Consider the following 21,595-nt stretch of genomic DNA (forward strand, 5'->3'; position numbering starts at 1 on the left):
CCGAGCAGGTGCATGATTTTAAAAATTTGTTGGAGAATGGGTCGTGGGACATTTTGCACCGCCCCCCATCCCACACCTACCACCTATCTCACTCCTACCCCCCATCCCACTCCTTTCAACTATCCCCTTTCTGGCAACCATCCTTATATCGCCATCTGTCCCTTTCACACACCCCCAAGCATGTGTCAAATCTACCTTCTTTTTCTTCTACTCCTTCTCCTCCTCACTGTGTCGCTCCTACTTCTTTCCAAACTACCTCTTCGAAACCTGCTCGGGCACATTCCAGTTCCCACCTGTCCTCTATCCACATCCCTAAAACCCAACCTGCATCTTTTTTTGCGGACCGTAGAGTTTATCCCTCCACTGAAGACAGGGGGGCTAGCGTTGCCAGTCAACGACATTCCACCAGGCAAAGGTCCACCTCCCCTTCCCATTTTGAAAGTTTATAATTTTTTTGTTTATTTATTTTTTACATCAAAAACATTTTATTAAAATTTTCAGTAAATAAAAATTGTTAATATACTACCTTGTGTGTGTGTGTTTGTTTTTTAAATTTCAGATACAGGCTATTCTCAACTTTGGCCACTACCAACATTGGCAAAATAGAACTCCCAATGACACATAATGTGTGTTTATGTTTCCAGGAGTTTTATTTTCTTAACGGTTGTAGTGCCAACATTGATTAACCATTGATGATGCACGATTATTAATGGCCTTTCTAGCTCCTTATTGATCTATTCCTGTTGATTGCCACGTGAACAAGCAAATGCTTGTTCATCTGTCAATCTTGTGCAAATTCCCATGAGCCCTTGTGGGAGTCACGGTAAATATCAGCTTCATCAATAATTAATTTACTTGAGAGCGAAAATTTGAAATTTTGCTCTTTAGCAAAGATGAAGCTGTCACATAAACTAGCGTAATTACCACAAGGGTCAGGAAAGGGACATTATTGCATATGTGCACCCCGTGCTGGGCATTGCAAATTGTGGGCCACAATGTACGTGCAACGACCTTTGAGCAGCTGCAGCGGTTCGCGCCTACTTTCAGCACCATTCCGCATCTCCGGATTTGTAGACCCATTGAAGTTTATGGATCCGTATCCGTGATGCGGAATGACAGCGAAATGGTGCCTGTGTATTGCGGATCCATAAATGCATTCCACAATATGAGAACGGGGCACACACGTTTGTGCAATAAGGTGTTTTGAGGGTTCAGAGCCGAAGACGGACTTGCACCTATCAAAACACAATGATGTTCAACAGTGCTCAGATGATCTCCTTTGCCCTGCTAAAGAACTGGCAGAACAAGGGCTCATAATAACACACTGCTAAGCAGAGGATTGCGCAAAACAGTGTGTTTGGTGATGTCACCGTCTCTAATGGGCATGCTTTTGTCCTAGCCGTTTGGTGGTGCCACTGGACTCACTGATGGGCGCAATTCTCCGCCTGGCAGTGCTATGAAGATGCACAAAGTAGAAAAAATGCTCCAGCACCAGCACGGACATAATGAAAATTCACGGTCTTTTATTCATCACCGAAATACAGGTGGACACAGCAAACAATGATACTGACTCCCACTCGATCCCCCAGATCTACGCGTTTCGAACAGTAGTGTTCTTAGTCATGATCTAAGGCGTCTGACATGTTGTGGGCTGAAATAAGGTTCACCTCCAATGTTCCCACCCTCAAGGAGGGGTCACAAGAGACAAGGTAAACAGAAAATCAGACCAGTCCATGTGAGACACCTGTGTAAACATATTCACCTGTGGCACATATACAAAACATACTTTACAGTGCTACAAAAATGTTAATACAAAATATATGTAAGAAATACAAAATATAAAACCATGTAGTTATTTTCTTCCAACATCAAAGTACAGTTTATCATTGATAAGCTTAGACATCAAGTTATAGTAAGTCTTGCATAGTATACAATGTATGAATGAGGCCCATAATAATTCAACCAAGTTAGACAATAATTATAGAGATAAGACTAAAGAAACCATAAAACCAAGAGACCAAAAGGACCAAATTAAATTAACATTTTCTTATAGTTCCATTTTGGCAATACCCGGGTGCATCTCATTCCACATTTCATTTTCTTATTTTGTTTGCATTCATCTTTATTTCAGTTGTAATTTACTATTAGATGATAATATAGTTTGAATGTGAATCAAGGATAAACCGGCTATTCTATCCGCGTCATGTTCATAAATTAATACAAGGCGCGGATAGACGCCAGAACTCCTGTATGAAAAGTAACATGTAGAGCTACGATGCACTCAGGGATCGCCGATCACACTGCTAGTTCCAGCTGGACCGCATCAGCCCCCTGTTCTGATTCACACCGCACCTCCAAAAAAATCGCTCCATATGAACTGCGGCGCGATCCCAGGAATACAAACCGGCCCATCGGGGATGGTAATAAGTTATTTCATTATAATATCGATCCCATGACAGAGCATCAATGAGGTCATATTATAGAAGTTAAAACTGACATCTGTAGGTGTCAAACATTTTGAAACATTTTGATGACAGGTGAATACTATATATTCTACCCTGATGTCCTATGGCAGCTATCTCAGAGTGACAATATCATTGTATTCCACCTTCCACTGTGATCCTGATAACTGGGAGTCATATGGTGTAAAACTTGAGTATTTTTTGTATATATATATACTTCTTTAGCATTTATTTATTTTTTTGTTTATTTTTCTGTTTATTTATTCTCATCACCATTTCTACTTAGTGATTTTAGTTTTGGCATCTATCTGAGATATTATTTCCATATATATCCAAAAATTATTATAAAGGAGCCTAATATAATGCATACCTGTTCTAATACTGACCCATTATTATATTATTCAAAAATCCAAGCCCTAACTGGGTCAACTACATTGTAAGATAGCTCCGCTAGGTGGATGAATGTAATACCTATGTGGGTGTCCTAATGATATTAGTAGTCTAATCTAAAGTTGGAAAAAGAGAGAAGGAAAAGAAAAAAGAAAAAAACTACAAAGAATTAAAAATAGCCATATATACACTCACCTAAAGAATTATTAGGAGCACCATACTAATACAGTGTTGGACCCCCTTTTGCCTTCAGAACTGCTCAGGTAGCCCGTGGCATTTAGACGATGGTCAATTGGCACTAAGGGGCCTAAAGTGTGCCCAGAAAACATCCCCCACACCATTACACCACCACCACCAGCCTGCACAGTGGTAACAAGGCATGATGGATACAAGTTCTCATTCTGTTTACGCCAAATTCGGACTCATTTGAATGTCTCAACAGAAATCGAGACTCATCAGACCAGGCAACATTTTTCCAGTCTTCAACAGTCCAATTTTGGTGAGCTTGTGCAAATTGTAGCCTCTTTTTCCTATTTGTAGTGGAGATGAGTGGTACCCGGTGGGGTCTTCTGCTGTTGTAGCCCATCCTCCTCAAGGTTGTGCGTGTTGTGGCTTCACAAATGCTTTGCTGCATTCCTCGGCTGTAACGAGTGGTTATTTCAGTCAACGTTGCTCTTCTATCAGCTTGAATCAGTTGGACCATTCTCCTCTGACCTCTAGCATCAACAAGGCATTTTCGCCCACAGGACTGCCGCATACTGGATGTTTTTCCCTTTTCACACCATTCTTTGTAAACCCTAGAAATGGTTGTGCGTGAAAATCCCAGTAACTGAGCAGATTGTGAAATACTCAGACCGGCCCGTCTGGCACCAACAACCATGCCACGCTCAAAATTACTTAGATCGCTTTTCTTTCCCATTCTGACATTCAGTTTGGAGTTCACGAGATTGTCTTGACCAGGACCACAACCATACATGCATTGAAGCAACTGCCATGTGATTGGTTGACTAGATAATCACATTAATGAGAAATAGAACAGGTGTTCCTAATAATTCTTTAGGTGAGTGTATGTATAATTTATATAGGGTTATGTATAAAAACCAAATCAATGGTAGTGCTGCATGTTAGTATTAATATAGGTCCATTAATTCCTTTTTGAGATTGAGACCAAGTGGGAATCTGGTATTTAGTCTCCAGATCCAGAATGCTTCTCTAAGAAGGATTTTTTGTTTAATATTGCCACCTCTTTGTGACAGTGTGACACGTTCAAAAGCAAAAGTACTGAAGGTGTCCAAATTGCGATTATGAACATCTAGAAAATGACGTGCTGCATTCGAGATAGCTGTAGTTGATGGATTCAGGATTTAATTAAGATGCTCACGCAATCTGTCTTTAAATTTTCTACTGGTACATCCCACGTATATCAGATCACATGACGTGCAAGTAATAATATAGATCACTCCTGATGTATTACAGTTAATATAACTTTTAATGGGGAAGGTCTCGGTGTGCATGGAGTTATAGAATTCTTATGTATTTTGGGTGACTTTACATGTTTTACATCTTGTACCACCACACTTTGAAAACCCAGTATATTTTAACTAAGTGGGTGGATTTTTGGGATGTGTAGAAGTATACATGGAGGGGGATAATGTTCTTCCCAAGGTGTTAGGCCTCCTAGATACTACCCGACAACCCTCTCTCAAAATTTCCCTCAAAGTGTCATCCTCATACAAAATGGGAAGATGCTTTTGAAAAATCTTTTTGATTTCCAAAAATTGTCTACTATACGTAAGTACTATTGTGGGTATAGTATTACTGTTTCGGGTGGTGTCGGATTTAATAAAACTCTTGTTATATTCATTTATTCTCCCATTAGTAGGGAAATCATTATCCCCAATGGATAATTCCGTTTTCGTATTTGGTTTGAGGCCTAATAAATTGGCTCTAGATTTATTTTTGGCAATTTTGAGGACCCTATGGAGCATCCATTGGGAATACCCTCGCGCTTTGAGACGTCCCCAGATATTTATACTCTCTTTATTGAAGGCTCCTTCTGTACTACAATTTCTTTTAGCTCTTATGAATTCACCAACAGGAATGCTTTTTATTGTAATGGATGATGGCTATTCGCCTTCAGAATAGTATTTCCAGAAACCTCCTTGCGGTATGTTTCTGTCAGCACTATCTGACCAGCCACACCAGTCAGTGTCAGATCCAAAAATTGGATAGTTTTAGGATGTTGTACACAGGTAAATCGTAAATTATATGTATTCAAATTTAGATAATGAGTAAAGTCAGGTATGGCAGACACATCGCCTCCCCATATAAGGAGCAAATCATTGATGTATCTGCCATACCAGACAAGATACCCAGAAAATGGGTTGTCAACAGAAAAGACATATTTTTCTTCCCAGAAAGCCATGGCTATGTTGGCCAAAGACGGGGAGAATTTGGCCCCCATAGAAACACCTGAAACCTGAACATAAAAGACTTCATCAAATATAAAGTAATTATGTGCTAAAAGATAAGCAGTAACCTCCAGCACATAATCAATAAACATATCAGAATAACCACTGTATTTGTGTAAACTATATTCCAGTGCTAGAAGGGCATACGAGCGGGGGATGGAAGGATACAGTGCTACAACGTCCAGTGTAATCCATGTATATTCATTTGACCATGTACAATTGTACATATATTTTAATACACTCGTGGTATCCCTGATATACCCGGGCGATCTTTTCACTAGAGGCTGCAGCACTGAATCCAACCATTCACTCAGTTTTTCTGTCAGGGATCCAATGCCAGATACTATGGGTTGTAATGGTGGTGGGTTATTCCCCTTATGCATTTTGGGAAGGGCGTGGATTATGGGGGTAACAGGATATTCCACATTTAATAAATTGAATTGTTTTTGAGTTATATGTCCCCTCTCTAAACCCTTGCTCAGAATGAGTACTAGTTCTTTTTTGTATGTTACAAGGGGGTTATATTTCAGAGTATGGTAGGTGGTGGTGTCAGACAAGACCCCCAACATTTGTGAGTGATAGCATGTCTTGTCCAGCACTACAACGGACCCTCCCTTGTCCGACATTTTGATTATAAGATCTGTGTTATCTTCAAGTTGTTTTAATGCAATTTTCTGTGCTCTATTCAAATTGGAATTTATAGCAGTAGGGACCAAATTCTGTACCTTAAGCAATTCTTTTTCCACTACCTCCTGAAATATATCCATACTCATTGTACGGGATTTAATAGGATAATAATTTTTATTGGGAGTAGCAAAATGCTACGGAGTGCTATGGAGACCTCATAAAATGCCTATGCCATGCAAGATTTAATGGGGTAATTGGGTTCAAAATATGTCTATGTACAGGTTCAGGTCTGAACCCGGACAAGGCATAATGTGTGATAAAAAAAAAAAAAAAGACAACAAAAGGGGTTTTAATATTTTTTTTTTATTAAATAAAATACTTTCACATTACAAAACGGATCCACTAAACGGAAGAAAAAATGGAGACAAACGGATCCATATTACGGAGAGATCCGTTTGAACTGACCCGTTTTAAAAGGTTCTGTTCGTCTCCGTTTTGTAACTTTGTATCCATCTGTGTGGATACGTTGCCCACATCACTCAGCAAAAGTGTGAACTTGCAACTTGTTAAAAAAAAAAATAGTTTAGAAAAGCCTGCTATTTAGGGTCCACCCTGTTGGCTGCATAGCTTTAAACAAAGTATTACACCCCATGACTAGATGCTTAAAGGAGTTATCAAAAGTGTAAAACATGCCCCCCATGCCCTGGCCCCTCATATATATTATACGTACCCTGCTCCCCGCCACCCGCGTCGGTCCTGATCCCTGCACGGCCAGCGCTGCATCTCGCATCACGGGTGATGCTAGGGAGGCTTATCCCCGTCGCAGCTTGCTATTGGCTGCTCCTCCCATCTCCGCATGATTTCATCCACATGACGGGGAGATGCAGTGTCGGATGTGCGGGGATGAGGAGAGACGCGAGTGCCGGGGAGTGGGGTAAGTGTAATCTATACGAGGGGTCCGGGCACTGGGGGGCGTGTTTTACACTTTGACTAACCCCTTGAAGTACAAAGTTTAGCTAGAGAGGCAAAGTGTAAGAAAGATTGCTCTAAAGAGACAACCAGGCCTATTAATTACTTGTGTAGCCGTGAAACCTGTAGAATCTGGGAAAGTGCATTTTGTGCACAAACTGCCAGTACATTGCATGCGAAGAACTGTCCTGATCTGTTTGCGTATAAATGGAATTCTTTAGTAAAGAACTGTTGTTCTGCTCAATTGCCTCATCAATGCAACACAACTGCCTTGTGTAGTACTCCAGACCTGGGGGTGCTACAAATTGTTCATCTACAGTAAGTCCAATTGCCTTGATTTATTCTTTACAGATGTTCATTGTTATGTTGTGTAATTTACTACAGCAAGGAAGGAATGGCAATGCTTGGCAGGAACAGGGTTTACCACCCATTTTGTCCCTTCATGAAAGGAGCGAGCTGGTCCCTCTACCTGTGAAGAGGTGGAGATCCTGTCCTGAGACTTTGGAGAGAGGAAGCTTACTGCAGAGCTCCTGCTCCTGTGAAAAAATTCTCTAGAGAGAAATACTTTAATTGCCCTCAAGTATAGAATGAGCGGCAGGGGTTATATTCAAATTCGTTATATTTCACAAATATTTTACATTATTTTTTTTACTCGAAAATCGGCAAGGTAATGATCGTGTTATATGTGAATATTACGCGATCAATACAGGCGTGGGTCAAAAAAGAATGTATAGCACTAAAGAATATTGTGCTATATATTTGTTTTTAGAATATTCGTAATTTTTTCCATCTGAAGTCATGATTCCTCCCTGCTTCTTGCTTATATAACAAATGTATAGCACTATATTCTAAATATTCGCAAATTCTCAAAGTGGCGATATTCGAGATAAAAATTTGCTTTATGATTAATCGTGCTTAACACTACTCAAGTAAAGCCTTGCGATTTCAGATAGCAGTTGACTGCTACATCAGCATCTATGGACATTGCTGTAAGGTTAAGGACTACAGCCAAGCCACCCATCACCAAACAAACGCTAGGCAACTTGCCTCCAGATTCATTGCTTCCAGAGAAGGATTGCACTTAAAGCCTGCTGCAATTGTATATATTTCAAGTTCTATGTTGCACTTATATAATATATTCTGCAGGTTGATGCAATTATGGTGATATCAATTTTATATAGTTTTCCTCAAGCTTTACTACTTTTGCATCATAAAATCACTTTCTTATTTAAAATCAGTTATACTTTGCATCTCCATATACCAGGGATGGCCAACCTGTGGCTCTCCAGCTGTTGTAAAACTACAATTCCCACCATGCCCTGCTGTAGGCTGATAGCTGTAGGCAGCCTGTGCATGCTGGGAGTTGTAGTTTTGCAACAACTGGAGAGCCGCAGGTTGGCCATCCCTGCCATATACTAACATCCATAGCATTTTCATCCTTCCGTCAATGTAGCTGTATGAGAACTGGTTTTCTGCTGGCAGAGCAGTAGATTTTATTGATACCATCTTGGGGTACATGTGACTTTTTGATTTACTTTTATAACATTTTGTTACCAGGTGACAAAAACAGCAATTCTTCATCCTTTATTTCTATGGCATTCACCAAGCGGGAAAAGTAATGTGATCCTTTAATAGATAAGGGTGCTTCGGAGGCAAATATATATTTATGTGTAGTTTATTTATTTATTTATTTTACTTTTTGGGGACCTGAACATACAATGGTCTAATCACCAGAATAATACACTGCAATAGTTATCTATTGCAGTGTATTGTATCTGTCAGTTTTGCACTGACACTTCGCCTATCAGACCTGACAGGCTTCCATACATGGTAGACCTGGAGGCCTTCGTAAGGTCTCCAGCTGCCGTACCTTCCACTGAGACCCTGCAATCGCATCATAGAGGGTCCAATGTCGGACAGAAGAAGCCCCATAAATTAATTAGATTGGTTAGGTATATGTTAGAGATGACACCTGCTCCTGATGGTGGTGGTTCAGTTCCTGAGCTGGTGCCATTGCTATGCCATAAATTTATGGCATGATGCAGCAAAATGATAATTGCCATGCTGTTCATTTACAGTATGATACTAGAAGGTGTTAGACATAAGAACTACCCAAAGAGATGCATAATCTGCAGTATGGGGAGAAGTTAGAATATCCCTAAGCAAAATATCTGGGTCTATCTTAGTGAAGAAGTGGAATGGAAGTTATCCACCATGTCTGGACTATCAAACTTTCTTCTGTAAATAAAAACTCCCACTACTTTGCTCTCTTTCCCCTCTCACAGCTGCAGCTGCACCCCCCCCCCCCTCTCCTTCCTTCCTGTCATATGTGTACTCTAATATACCAGATAGGTTGTTTATTGACTGAGGCGGTATCTAATTATTACTGATAGCTTGAAGAACTAAAAAAGCTGTGGAAAAAGTTAAATTTGTCGTAATGAGATCCTTTACAAAGTAATACATATTCACGTGTACTACTGAATTTAGCAAATAGTTGCTTCCAAATGTGCAGCTGATAAATTAAATGTAATTTTTTTATAGTGGGCATGTTTTTTTTGCATGTATTATTTGTTTAAGCGTTCTTATGATGTCTTTATTCCTCAGGCTGTATACTAGAGGGTTTAACATTGGGACCAAAGTAATAAACATCATTGAGAGGACAAGATCTTGTTCTAGAGAATTTGTCAAATACAAGGATATGGCAGAACCAAAGTACACAACCACTATTGTTATATGGGAAGTGCAGCTTGAGAACATCTTCCATCTTCCATGGGAAGACTTAATTTTTAAGACAGTGTGAATGATACAGACATAGGAAGCCAAGATCAGACAAGAGGGAAAAACCCCAACAAACATTGCATCCACAGTAATAAATGTCCTCAAAGAAGTAGTGTCACTAATGGAAGCCCTTAGCAGGCCTTTAATGTCACAGAAGAAGTTTTTGACTTCAACTAAACCATAGAAAGTCAAGTTATGAGCATAACAGGTGAGAAGGGAGGCATTGACAGAGGCCATAAACCATGCAGGAAATGCCAGTAACACACAAACCTCTTTACTCATTATGAGAGAGTAATGTAAAGGAAAGCAAATTGCTACATAGCGGTCAATGGCCATGGATGTCAACAGAAAGCACTCTGTATCACCAAACAATAGATACAAATATAACTGAGCTAAACACCCAGTATATGACATAACATGGTCACCGGTGAGAGATATGTAGATCAGCTTAGGAAGTGTTGTGGACACATACAAGATGTCTAATATAGACAGATTACACAGGAAGAAGTACATGGACGTGTGTAGCTGGAGCTCAAGACCTATCAATGAAATGATGAGGAGATTCCCACTAAGAATAAGAAGATAAATCAGCAAAACTGCTGTTACAATTGTTATTCTTTCAGTTTCAGATGTGGAGAAAGCAAAGACATAGAACGTGGGCTCTGAGGTGGCATTGGTTATTTCTTCAAGCATGTTGCATCCTGAAAAAAGAAAGATCATAAACCATAATAGTAGTAATACATAGAAGAAATGCAAGTAAAGAGTTATTTTTTCGACTGTACTGTACTGTAATAGTGATTGGTCATTAAATGAGGTACCATTTAAGGCCACTACCCAGTGTATGAAGCCATGCTTGTTCTCGAGCGCAACTGAACATTCAAACAGATGATTGGTGCAGGAGTCAAGAGTTGAATTCCCACTGATCAGATATTGACCTTCAGACTACCTCATTTCATAGGCAATTATCTTGGCTATCTCATACATAAATTGGACTTGCAAATATTTAATAGAGTTGATGTCAGATATTCGAATTATGAATTTTTATCGCGAATATAGGTACTTCGAAAATTTGCTAATATTTAGAATATAGTGATATATATTCGTAATTTCGAATATTCGAGATTTTTTAGCGAATTTTCGTAATGCTAATTTTTATCGCAAATTTTTCAATTGCTGAGTAGGGATGAGCGAACTCGAACTGTATAGTTCGGGTTCGTACCGAATTTTGGGGTGTCCGTGACACGGACCCGAACCCGGACATTTTCGTAAAAGTCCGGGTTCGGGTTCGGTGTTCGTCGCTTTCTTCGCGCTTTTGTGACGCTTTCTTGGCGCTTTTTGAAAGGCTGCAAAGCAGCCAATCAACAAGCGTCATACTACTTGCCCCAAGAGGCCATCACAGCCATGCCTACTATTGGCATGGCTGTGATTGGCCAGAGCACCATGTGACCCAGCCTCTATTTAAGCTGGAGTCACATAGCGCCGCCCGTCACTCTGCTCTGATTAGCGTAGGGAGAGGTTGCGGCTGCGACAGTAGGGCGAGATTAGGCAGATTAACTCCTCCAAAGGACTTGATTAACTGATCGATCTGCAGCTGTGGATCATTGAGCTGCTGATCCTCAATTGCTCACTGTTTTTAGGCTGCCCAGACCGTTTGTCAGTCACATTTTTCTGGGGTGATCGGCGGCCATTTTGTGTCTTGTGGTGCGCCAGCACAAGCTGCGACCAAGTGCATTTAACCCTCAATGGTGTGGTTGTTTTTTGGCTAAAGCCTACATCAGGGTGAAGCTGTCACACCAAGTGCATTTAACCAGCAATAGTCTGTTCATTTTTTGGCCATATACAAAATCAGGGGCAAGCTGCGCCTGTCACCAAGTGCATTTAACCCTCAATGGTGTGGTTGTTTTTTGGCTAAAGCCTACATCAGGGTGAAGCTGTCACACCAAGTGCATTTAACCAGCAATAGTCTGTTCATTTTTTGGCCATATACTAAATCAGGGGCAAGCTGCGCCTGTCACCAAGTGCATTTAACCCTCAATCGGTGTGGTTGTTTTTTGGCTAAAGCCTACATCAGGGTGAAGCTGTCACACCAAGTGCATTTAACCAGCAATAGTCTGTTTATTTTTTGGCCATATCCCAGTCTAATTCTGTCACTAAATCCATACCGGTCACCCAGCGCCTAAATACTAGGCCTCAAATTTATATCCCGCTAAATCTGTCCTTAGTGCTGTAGCTGGGCGAGTTATTTAGTGTCCGTTCAAGCACATTTCTTGTTCTGGGTTGAAATACAATTCCCAATTTAGCAATTTCATAATTTAGTGGTTTCTGCTATATCAGAGCTATTTGAAATCTATCCCTAAAAGGGTATATAATATTCAAGGTGCACATTGGGTCATTCAGAATAACTTCACACACACCCGCTACTGTGTATTTCCAAGTCTAATTCTGGCACTAAACCCATACCTGTCACCCAGCGCCTAAATACTAGGCCTCAAATTTATATCCCGCTAAATCTGTCCTTAGTGCTGTAGCTGGGCGAGTTATTTAGTGTCCGTTCAAGCACATTTCTTGTTCTGGGTTGAAATACAATTCCCAATTTAGCAATTTCATAATTTAGTGGTTTCTGCTATATCAGAGCTATTTGAAATCTATCCCTAAAAGGGTATATAATATTCAAGGTGCACATTGGGTCATTCAGAATAACTTCACACACACCCGCTACTGTGTATTTCCAAGTCTAATTCTGGCACTAAACCCATACCTGTCACCCAGCGCCTAAATACTAGGCCTCAAATTTATATCCCGCTAAATCTGTCCTTAGTGCTGTAGCTGGGCGAGTTATTTAGTGTCCGTTCAAGCACATTTCTTGTTCTGGGTTGAAATACAATTCCCAATTTAGCAATTTCATAATTTAGTGGTTTCTGCTATATCAGAGCTATTTGAAATCTATCCCTAAAAGGGTATATAATATTCAAGGTGCACATTGGGTCATTCAGAATAACTTCACACACACCCGCTACTGTGTATTTCCAAGTCTAATTCTGGCACTAAACCCATACCTGTCACCCAGCGCCTAAATACTAGGCCTCAAATTTATATCCAGCTAAATCTGTCCCTAGTGCTGTAGCTGGGCGAGTTATTTAGTGTCCGTTCAAGCACATTTCTTGTTCTGGGTTGAAATACAATTCCCAATTTAGCAATTTCATAATTTAGTGGTTTCTGCTATATCAGAGCTATTTGAAATCTATCCCTAAAAGGGTATATAATATTCAAGGTGCACATTGGGTCATTCAGAATAACTTCACACACACCCGCTACTGTGTATTTCCAAGTCTAATTCTGGCACTAAACCCATACCTGTCACCCAGCGCCTAAATACTAGGCCTCAAATTTATATCCCGCTAAATCTGTCCTTAGTGCTGTAGCTGGGCGAGTTATTTAGTGTCCGTTCAAGCACATTTCTTGTTCTGGGTTGAAATACAATTCCCAATTTAGCAATTTCATAATTTAGTGGTTTCTGCTATATCAGAGCTATTTGAAATCTATCCCTAAAAGGGTATATAATATTCAAGGTGCACATTGGGTCATTCAGAATAACTTCACACACACCCGCTACTGTGTATTTCCAAGTCTAATTCTGGCACTAAACCCATACCTGTCACCCAGCGCCTAAATACTAGGCCTCAAATTTATATCCCGCTAAATCTGTCCTTAGTGCTGTAGCTGGGCGAGTTATTTAGTGTCCGTTCAAGCACATTTCTTGTTCTGGGTTGAAATACAATTCCCAATTTAGCAATTTCATAATTTAGTGGTTTCTGCTATATCAGAGCTATTTGAAATCTATCCCTAAAAGGGTATATAATATTCAAGGTGCACATTGGGTCATTCAGAATAACTTCACACACACCCGCTACTGTGTATTTCCAAGTCTAATTCTGGCACTAAACCCATACCTGTCACCCAGCGCCTAAATACTAGGCCTCAAATTTATATCCCGCTAAATCTGTCCTTAGTGATGTAGCTGGGCGAGTTATTTAGTGTCCGTTCAAGCACATTTCTTGTTCTGGGTTGAAATACAATTCCCAATTTAGCAATTTCATAATTTAGTGGTTTCTGCTATATCAGAGCTATTTGAAATCTATCCCTAAAAGGGTATATAATATTCAAGGTGCACATTGGGTCATTCAGAATAACTTCACACACACCCGCTACTGTGTATTTCCAAGTCTAATTCTGGCACTAAACCCATACCTGTCACCCAGCGCCTAAATACTAGGCCTCAAATTTATATCCCGCTAAATCTGTCCCTAGTGCTGTAGCTGGGCGAGTTATTTAGTGTCCGTTCAAGCACATTTCTTGTTCTGGGTTGAAATACAATTCCCAATTTAGCAATTTCATAATTTAGTGGTTTCTGCTATATCAGAGCTATTTGAAATCTATCCCTAAAAGGGTATATAATATTCAAGGTGCACATTGGGTCATTCAGAATAACTTCACACACACCCGCTACTGTGTATTTCCAAGTCTAATTCTGGCACTAAACCCATACCTGTCACCCAGCGCCTAAATACTAGGCCTCAAATTTATATCCCGCTAAATCTGTCCCTAGTGCTGTAGCTGGGCGAGTTATTTAGTGTCCGTTCAAGCACATTTCTTGTTCTGGGTTGAAATACAATTCCCAATTTAGCAATTTCATAATTTAGTGGTTTCTGCTATATCAGAGCTATTTGAAATCTATCCCTAAAAGGGTATATAATATTCAAGGTGCACATTGGGTCATTCAGAATAACTTCACACACACCCGCTACTGTGTATTTCCAAGTCTAATTCTGGCACTAAACCCATACCTGTCACCCAGCGCCTAAATACTAGGCCTCAAATTTATATCCCGCTAAATCTGTCCCTAGTGCTGTAGCTGGGCGAGTTATTTAGTGTCCGTTCAAGCACATTTCTTGTTCTGGGTTGAAATACAATTCCCAATTTAGCAATTTCATAATTTAGTGGTTTCTGCTATATCAGAGCTATTTGAAATCTATCCCTAAAAGGGTATATAATATTCAAGGTGCACATTGGGTCATTCAGAATAACTTCACACACACCCGCTACTGTGTATTTCCAAGTCTAATTCTGGCACTAAACCCATACCTGTCACCCAGCGCCTAAATACTAGGCCTCAAATTTATATCCCGCTAAATCTGTCCTTAGTGCTGTAGCTGGGCGAGTTATTTAGTGTCCGTTCAAGCACATTTCTTGTTCTGGGTTGAAATACAATTCCCAATTTAGCAATTTCATAATTTAGTGGTTTCTGCTATATCAGAGCTATTTGAAATCTATCCCTAAAAGGGTATATAATATTCAAGGTGCACATTGGGTCATTCAGAATAACTTCACACACACCCGCTACTGTGTATTTCCAAGTCTAATTCTGGCACTAAACCCATACCTGTCACCCAGCGCCTAAATACTAGGCCTCAAATTTATATCCCGCTAAATCTGTCCCTAGTGCTGTAGCTGGGCGAGTTATTTAGTGTCCGTTCAAGCACATTTCTTGTTCTGGGTTGAAATACAATTCCCAATTTAGCAATTTCATAATTTAGTGGTTTCTGCTATATCAGAGCTATTTGAAATCTATCCCTAAAAGGGTATATAATATTCAAGGTGCACATAGGGTCATTCAGAATAACTTCACACACCCGCTACTGTGCATTTCCAAATCTAATTCTGTCACTAAACCCATACCTGTCACCCAGCGCCTAAATACTAGGCCTCAAATTTATATCCCGCTAAATCTCTCGTTACCGCTGTCCTGTTGTGGCTGGGAAAGTTATTTAGTGTCCGTCAAAGCACATTTTTTGTTCTGGGTTGAAATACAATTCCCAATTTAGCAATTTCATAATTTAGTCGTTTCTGCTATATCAGAGCTATTTGAAATCTATCCCTAAAAGGGTAGATCATATTGAAGGTGCACATAGGGTCATTCAGAATAACTTCACACACACGCTTCTGTGCATTTCCAAGTCTAATTCTGTCACTAAATCCATACCGGTCACCCAGCGCCTAAATACTAGGCCTCAAATTTATATCCCGCTGAATTTGAATACAATACATTGGGCCAAATAATATATTTGTTGTTGTGGTGAACCATAACAATGAGAAAAACATCTAGTAAGGGACGCGGACGTGGACATGGTCGTGGTGGTGTTAGTGGACCCTCTGGTGCTGGGAGAGGACGTGGCCGTTCTGCCACATCCACACGTCCTAGTGTACCAACTACCTCAGGTCCCAGTAGCCGCCAGAATTTACAGCGATATATGGTGGGGCCCAATGCCGTTCTAAGGATGGTAAGGCCTGAGCAGGTACAGGCATTAGTCAATTGGGTGGCCGACAGTGGATCCAGCACGTTCACATTATCTCCCACCCAGTCTTCTGCAGAAAGCGCACAGATGGCGCCTGAAAACCAACCCCATCAGTCTGTCACATCACCCCCATGCATACCAGGGAAACTGTCTCAGCCTCAAGTTATGCAGCAGTCTCTTATGCTGTTTGAAGACTCCGCTGGCAGGGTTTCCCAAGGGCATCCACCTAGCCCTTCCCCAGCGGTGAAAGACATAGAATGCACTGACGCACAACCACTTATGTTTCCTGATGATGAGGACATGGGAATACCACCTCAGCATGTCTCTGATGATGACGAAACACAGGTGCCAACTGCTGCGTCTTTCTGCAGTGTGCAGACTGAACAGGAGGTCAGGGATCAAGACTGGGTGGAAGACGATGCAGGGGACGATGAGGTCCTAGACCCCACATGGAATGAAGGTCGTGCCACTGACTTTCACAGTTCGGAGGAAGAGGCAGTGGTGAGACCGAGCCAACAGCGTAGCAAAAGAGGGAGCAGTGGGCAAAAGCAGAACACCCGCCGCCAAGAGACTCCGCCTGCTACTGACCGCCGCCATCTGGGACCGAGCACCCCAAAGGCAGCTTCAAGGAGTTCCCTGGCATGGCACTTCTTCAAACAATGTGCTGACGACAAGACCCGAGTGGTTTGCACGCTGTGCCATCAGAGCCTGAAGCGAGGCATTAACGTTCTGAACCTGAGCACAACCTGCATGACCAGGCACCTGCATGCAAAGCATGAACTGCAGTGGAGTAAACACCTTAAAACCAAGGAAGTCACTCAGGCTCCCCCTGCTACCTCTTCTGCTGCTGCCGCCTCGGCCTATTCTGCTGCTGCCGCCTCGGCCTCTTCCTCCGCCTCTGGAGGAACGTTGGCACCTGCCGCCCAGCAAACAGGGGATGTACCACCAACACCACCACCACCACCTCCGTCACCAAGCGTCTCAACCATGTCACACGCCAGCGTTCAGCTCTCCATCTCACAAACATTTGATAGAAAGCGTAAATTCCCACCTAGCCACCCTCGATCCCTGGCCCTGAATGCCAGCATTTCTAAACTACTGGCCTATGAAATGCTGTCATTTAGGCTGGTGGACACAGACAGCTTCAAACAGCTCATGTCGCTTGCTGTCCCACAGTATGTTGTTCCCAGCCGGCACTACTTCTCCAAGAGAGCCGTGCCTTCCCTGCACAACCAAGTATCCGATAAAATCAAGTGTGCACTGCGCAACGCCATCTGTGGCAAGGTCCACCTAACCACAGATACGTGGACCAGTAAGCACGGCCAGGGACGCTATATCTCCCTAACTGCACACTGGGTAAATGTAGTGGCAGCTGGGCCCCAGGCGGAGAGCTGTTTGGCGCACGTCCTTCCGCCGCCAAGGATCGCAGGGCAACATTCTTTGCCTCCTGTTGCCACCTCCTCCTTCTCGGCTTCCTCCTCCTCTTCTTCCACCTGCTCATCCAGTCAGCCACACACCTTCACCACCAACTTCAGCACAGCCCGGGGTAAACGTCAGCAGGCCATTCTGAAACTCATATGTTTGGGGGACAGGCCCCACACCGCACAGGAGTTGTGGCGGGGTATAGAACAACAGACCGACGAGTGGTTGCTGCCGGTGAGCCTCAAGCCCGGCCTGGTGGTGTGTGATAATGGGCGAAATCTCGTTGCAGCTCTGGGACTAGCCAATTTGACGCACATCCCTTGCTTGGCGCATGTGCTGAATTTGGTGGTGCAGAAGTTCATTCACAACTACCCCGACATGTCAGAGCTGCTGCATAAAGTGCGGGCCGTCTGTTCGCGCTTCCGGCGTTCACATCCTGCTGCTGCTCGCCTGTCTGCGCTACAGCGTAACTTCGGCCTTCCCGCTCACCGCCTCATATGCGACGTGCCCACCAGGTGGAACTCCACCTTGCACATGCTGGACAGACTGTGCGAGCAGCAGCAGGCCATAGTGGAGTTTCAGCTGCAGCACGCACGGGTCAGTCGCACTACAGAACAGCACCACTTCACCACCAATGACTGGGCCTCCATGCGAGACCTGTGTGCCCTGTTGCGCTGTTTCGAGTACTCCACCAACATGGCCAGTGGCGATGACACCGTTATCAGCGTTACAATACCACTTCTATGTCTCCTTGAGAAAACACTTAGGGCGATGATGGAAGAGGAGGTGGCCCAGGAGGAGGAGGAGGAGGAGGAGGAAGAGGGGTCATTTTTAGCACTTTCAGGCCAGTCTCTTCGAAGTGACTCAGAGGGAGGTTTTTGGCAACAGCAGAGGCCAGGTACAAATGTGGCCAGCCAGGGCCCACTACTGGAGGACGAGGATGAGGAGGAGGTGGAGGAGGATGAGGATGAAGCATGGTCACAGCGGGGTGGCACCCAACGCAGCTCGGGTCCATCACTGGTGCGTGGCTGGGGGGAAAGGCAGGACGATGACGATACGCCTCCCACAGAGGACAGCTTGTCCTTACCCCTGGGCAGCCTGGCACACATGAGCGACTACATGCTGCAGTGCCTGCGCAACGACAGCAGAGTTGCCCACATTTTAACCTGTGCGGACTACTGGGTTGCCACCCTGCTGGATCCACGCTACAAAGACAATGTGCCCACCTTACTTCCTGCACTGGAGCGTGATAGGAAGATGCGCGAGTACAAGCGCACGTTGGTAGACGCGCTACTGAGAGCATTCCCAAATGTCACAGGGGAACAAGTGGAAGCCCAAGGCCAAGGCAGAGGAGGAGCAAGAGGTCGCCAAGGCAGCTGTGTCACGGCCAGCTCCTCTGAGGGCAGGGTTAGCATGGCAGAGATGTGGAAAACTTTTGTCAACACGCCACAGCTAACTGCACCACCACCTGATACGCAACGTGTTAGCAGGAGGCAACATTTCACTAACATGGTGGAACAGTACGTGTGCACACCCCTCCACGTACTGACTGATGGTTCGGCCCCATTCAACTTCTGGGTCTCTAAATTGTCCACGTGGCCAGAGCTAGCCTTTTATGCCTTGGAGGTGCTGGCCTGCCCGGCAGCCAGCGTTTTGTCTGAACGTGTATTCAGCACGGCAGGGGGCGTCATTACAGACAAACGCAGCCGCCTGTCTACAGCCAATGTGGACAAGCTGACGTTCATAAAAATGAACCAGGCATGGATCCCACAGGACCTGTCCGTCCCTTGTCCAGATTAGACATTAACTACCTCCCCATAACCATATATTATTGGACTCCAGGGCACTTCCTCATTCAATCCTATTTTTATTTTCATTTTACCATTATATTGCGAGGCTACCCAAAGTTGAATGAACCTCTCCTCTGCCTGTGTGCTAGGCCTAAATATATGCCAATGGACTGTTGCAGTGGTGGGTGACGTGAAGCCTCATTCTCTGCTATGACATGCAGACTAATTCTCTGCTGACATGAAGACAGATTCTCTGTTACGGGACCTCCCTCCTCTGCCTGGGTGCTGGGCCTAAATATATGCCAATGGACTGTTGCAGTGGTGGGTGACGTGAAGCCTCATTCTCTGCTATGACATGCAGACTGATTCTCTGCTGACATGAAGCCAGATTGTCTGTTACGGGACCTCCCTCCTCTGCCTGGGTGCTGGGCCTAAATATATGCCAATGGACTGTTGCAGTGGTGGCTGACGTGAAGCCTCATTCTCTGCTATGACATGCAGACTGATTCTCTGCTGACATGAAGCCAGATTGTCTGTTACGGGACCTCTCTCCTCTGCCTGTGTGCTAGGCCTAAATATATGCCAATGGACTGTTGCAGTGGTGGCTGACGTGAAGCCTCATTCTCTGCTATGACATGCAGACTGATTCTCTGCTGACATGAAGCCAGATCGTCTGTTACGGGACCTCTCTGCTCTGCCTGTGTGCTAGGCCTAAATATATGCCAATGGACTGTTGCAGTGGTGGGTGACGTGAAGCCTCATTCTCTGCTATGACATGCAGACTGATTCTCTGCTGTCATGAAGCCAGATTGTCTGTTACGGGACCTCTCTGCTCTGCCTGTGTGCTAGGCCTAAATATATGCCAATGGACTGTTGCAGTGGTGGGTGACGTGAAGCCTCATTCTCTGCTATGACATGCAGACTGATTCTCTGCTGACATGAAGCCAGATCGTCTGTTACGGGACCTCTCTGCTCTGCCTGTGTGCTAGGCCTAAATATATGCCAATGGACTGTTGCAGTGGTGGGTGACGTGAAGCCTCATTCTCTGCTATGACATGCAGACTGATTCTCTGCTGTCATGAAGCCAGATTGTCTGTTACGGGACCTCTCTGCTCTGCCTGTGTGCTAGGCCTAAATATATGCCAATGGACTGTTGCAGTGGTGGGTGACGTGAAGCCTCATTCTCTGCTATGACATGCAGACTGATTCTCTGCTGACATGAAGCCAGATTGTCTGTTACGGGACCTCTCTCCTCTGCCTGTGTGCTAGGCCTAAATATATGCCAATGGACTGTTGCAGTGGTGGCTGACGTGAAGCCTCATTCTCTGCTATGACATGCAGACTAATTCTCTGCTGACATGAAGCCAGATTGTCTGTTACGGGACCTCTCTCCTCTGCCTGGGTGCTGGGCCTAAATTTATGACAATGGACTGTTGCAGTGGTGGCTGACGTGAAGCCTGATTCTCTGCTATGACATGCAGACTGATTCTCTGCTGACATGAAGCCAGATCCTCTGTTACGGGACCTCTCTCCTCTGCCTGTGTGTGTGCTGGGCCTAAATATATGCCAATGGACTGTTGCAGTGGTGGCTGACGTGAAGCCTCATTCTCTGCTATGACATGCAGACTGATTCTCTGCTGACATGAAGCCAGATTCTCTGTTACGGGACCTCTCTCCTCTGCCTGTGTGTGTGCTGGGCCTAAATATATGCCAATGGACTGTTGCAGTGGTGGCTGACGTGAAGCCTCATTCTCTGCTATGACATGCAGACTAATTCTCTGCTGACATGAAGACAGATTCTCTGTTACGGGACCTCCCTCCTCTGCCTGGGTGCTGGGCCTAAATATATGCCAATGGACTGTTGCAGTGGTGGCTGACGTGAAGCCTCATTCTCTGCTATGACATGCAGACTAATTCTCTGCTGACATGAAGACAGATTCTCTGTTACGGGACCTCTCTCCTCTGCCTGGGTGCCGGGGCCTAAATATCTGAGAATGGACTGTTCCAGTGGTGGGTGACGGGAAGCCAGATTCTCTGCTATGGAACCTCTCTCCAATTGATTTTGGTTAATTTTTATTTATTTAATTTTTATTTTAATTCATTTCCCTATCCACATTTGTTTGCAGGGGATTTACCTACATGTTGCTGCCTTTTGCAGCCCTCTAGCTCTTTCCTGGGCTGTTTTACAGCCTTTTTAGTGCCGAAAAGTTCGGGTCCCCATTGACTTCAATGGGGTTCGGGTTCGGGACGAAGTTCGGATCGGGTTCGGATCCCGAACCCGAACATTTCCGGGATGTTCGGCCGAACTTCTCGAACCCGAACATCCAGGTGTT

The 21,595-nt window shown here is 43.6% G+C and overlaps 1 protein-coding gene across 1 annotated transcript in view; it reads right to left on the reverse strand.

Annotated features, from left to right (window-relative positions):
* Positions 1–781: 781 nt before the first annotated feature.
* LOC122925545 (olfactory receptor 1496-like) overlaps positions 782–21,595 on the reverse strand; it is a 50,643-nt gene continuing 29,829 nt past the window's right edge. Inside the window, exons 2-4 of the mRNA XM_044276904.1 lie at positions 9,479–10,398; positions 5,213–5,331; positions 782–911 (exon numbers count right to left, since the gene is read on the reverse strand). Coding sequence (XP_044132839.1) covers positions 782–911; positions 5,213–5,331; positions 9,479–10,398 — 1,169 coding nt within the window. The remainder of the gene's footprint in view (positions 912–5,212; positions 5,332–9,478; positions 10,399–21,595) is intronic.

Source organism: Bufo gargarizans, chromosome 2 (genome assembly GCF_014858855.1).
Source record: "Bufo gargarizans isolate SCDJY-AF-19 chromosome 2, ASM1485885v1, whole genome shotgun sequence".
Classification (NCBI taxonomy): domain Eukaryota; kingdom Metazoa; phylum Chordata; class Amphibia; order Anura; family Bufonidae; genus Bufo; species Bufo gargarizans.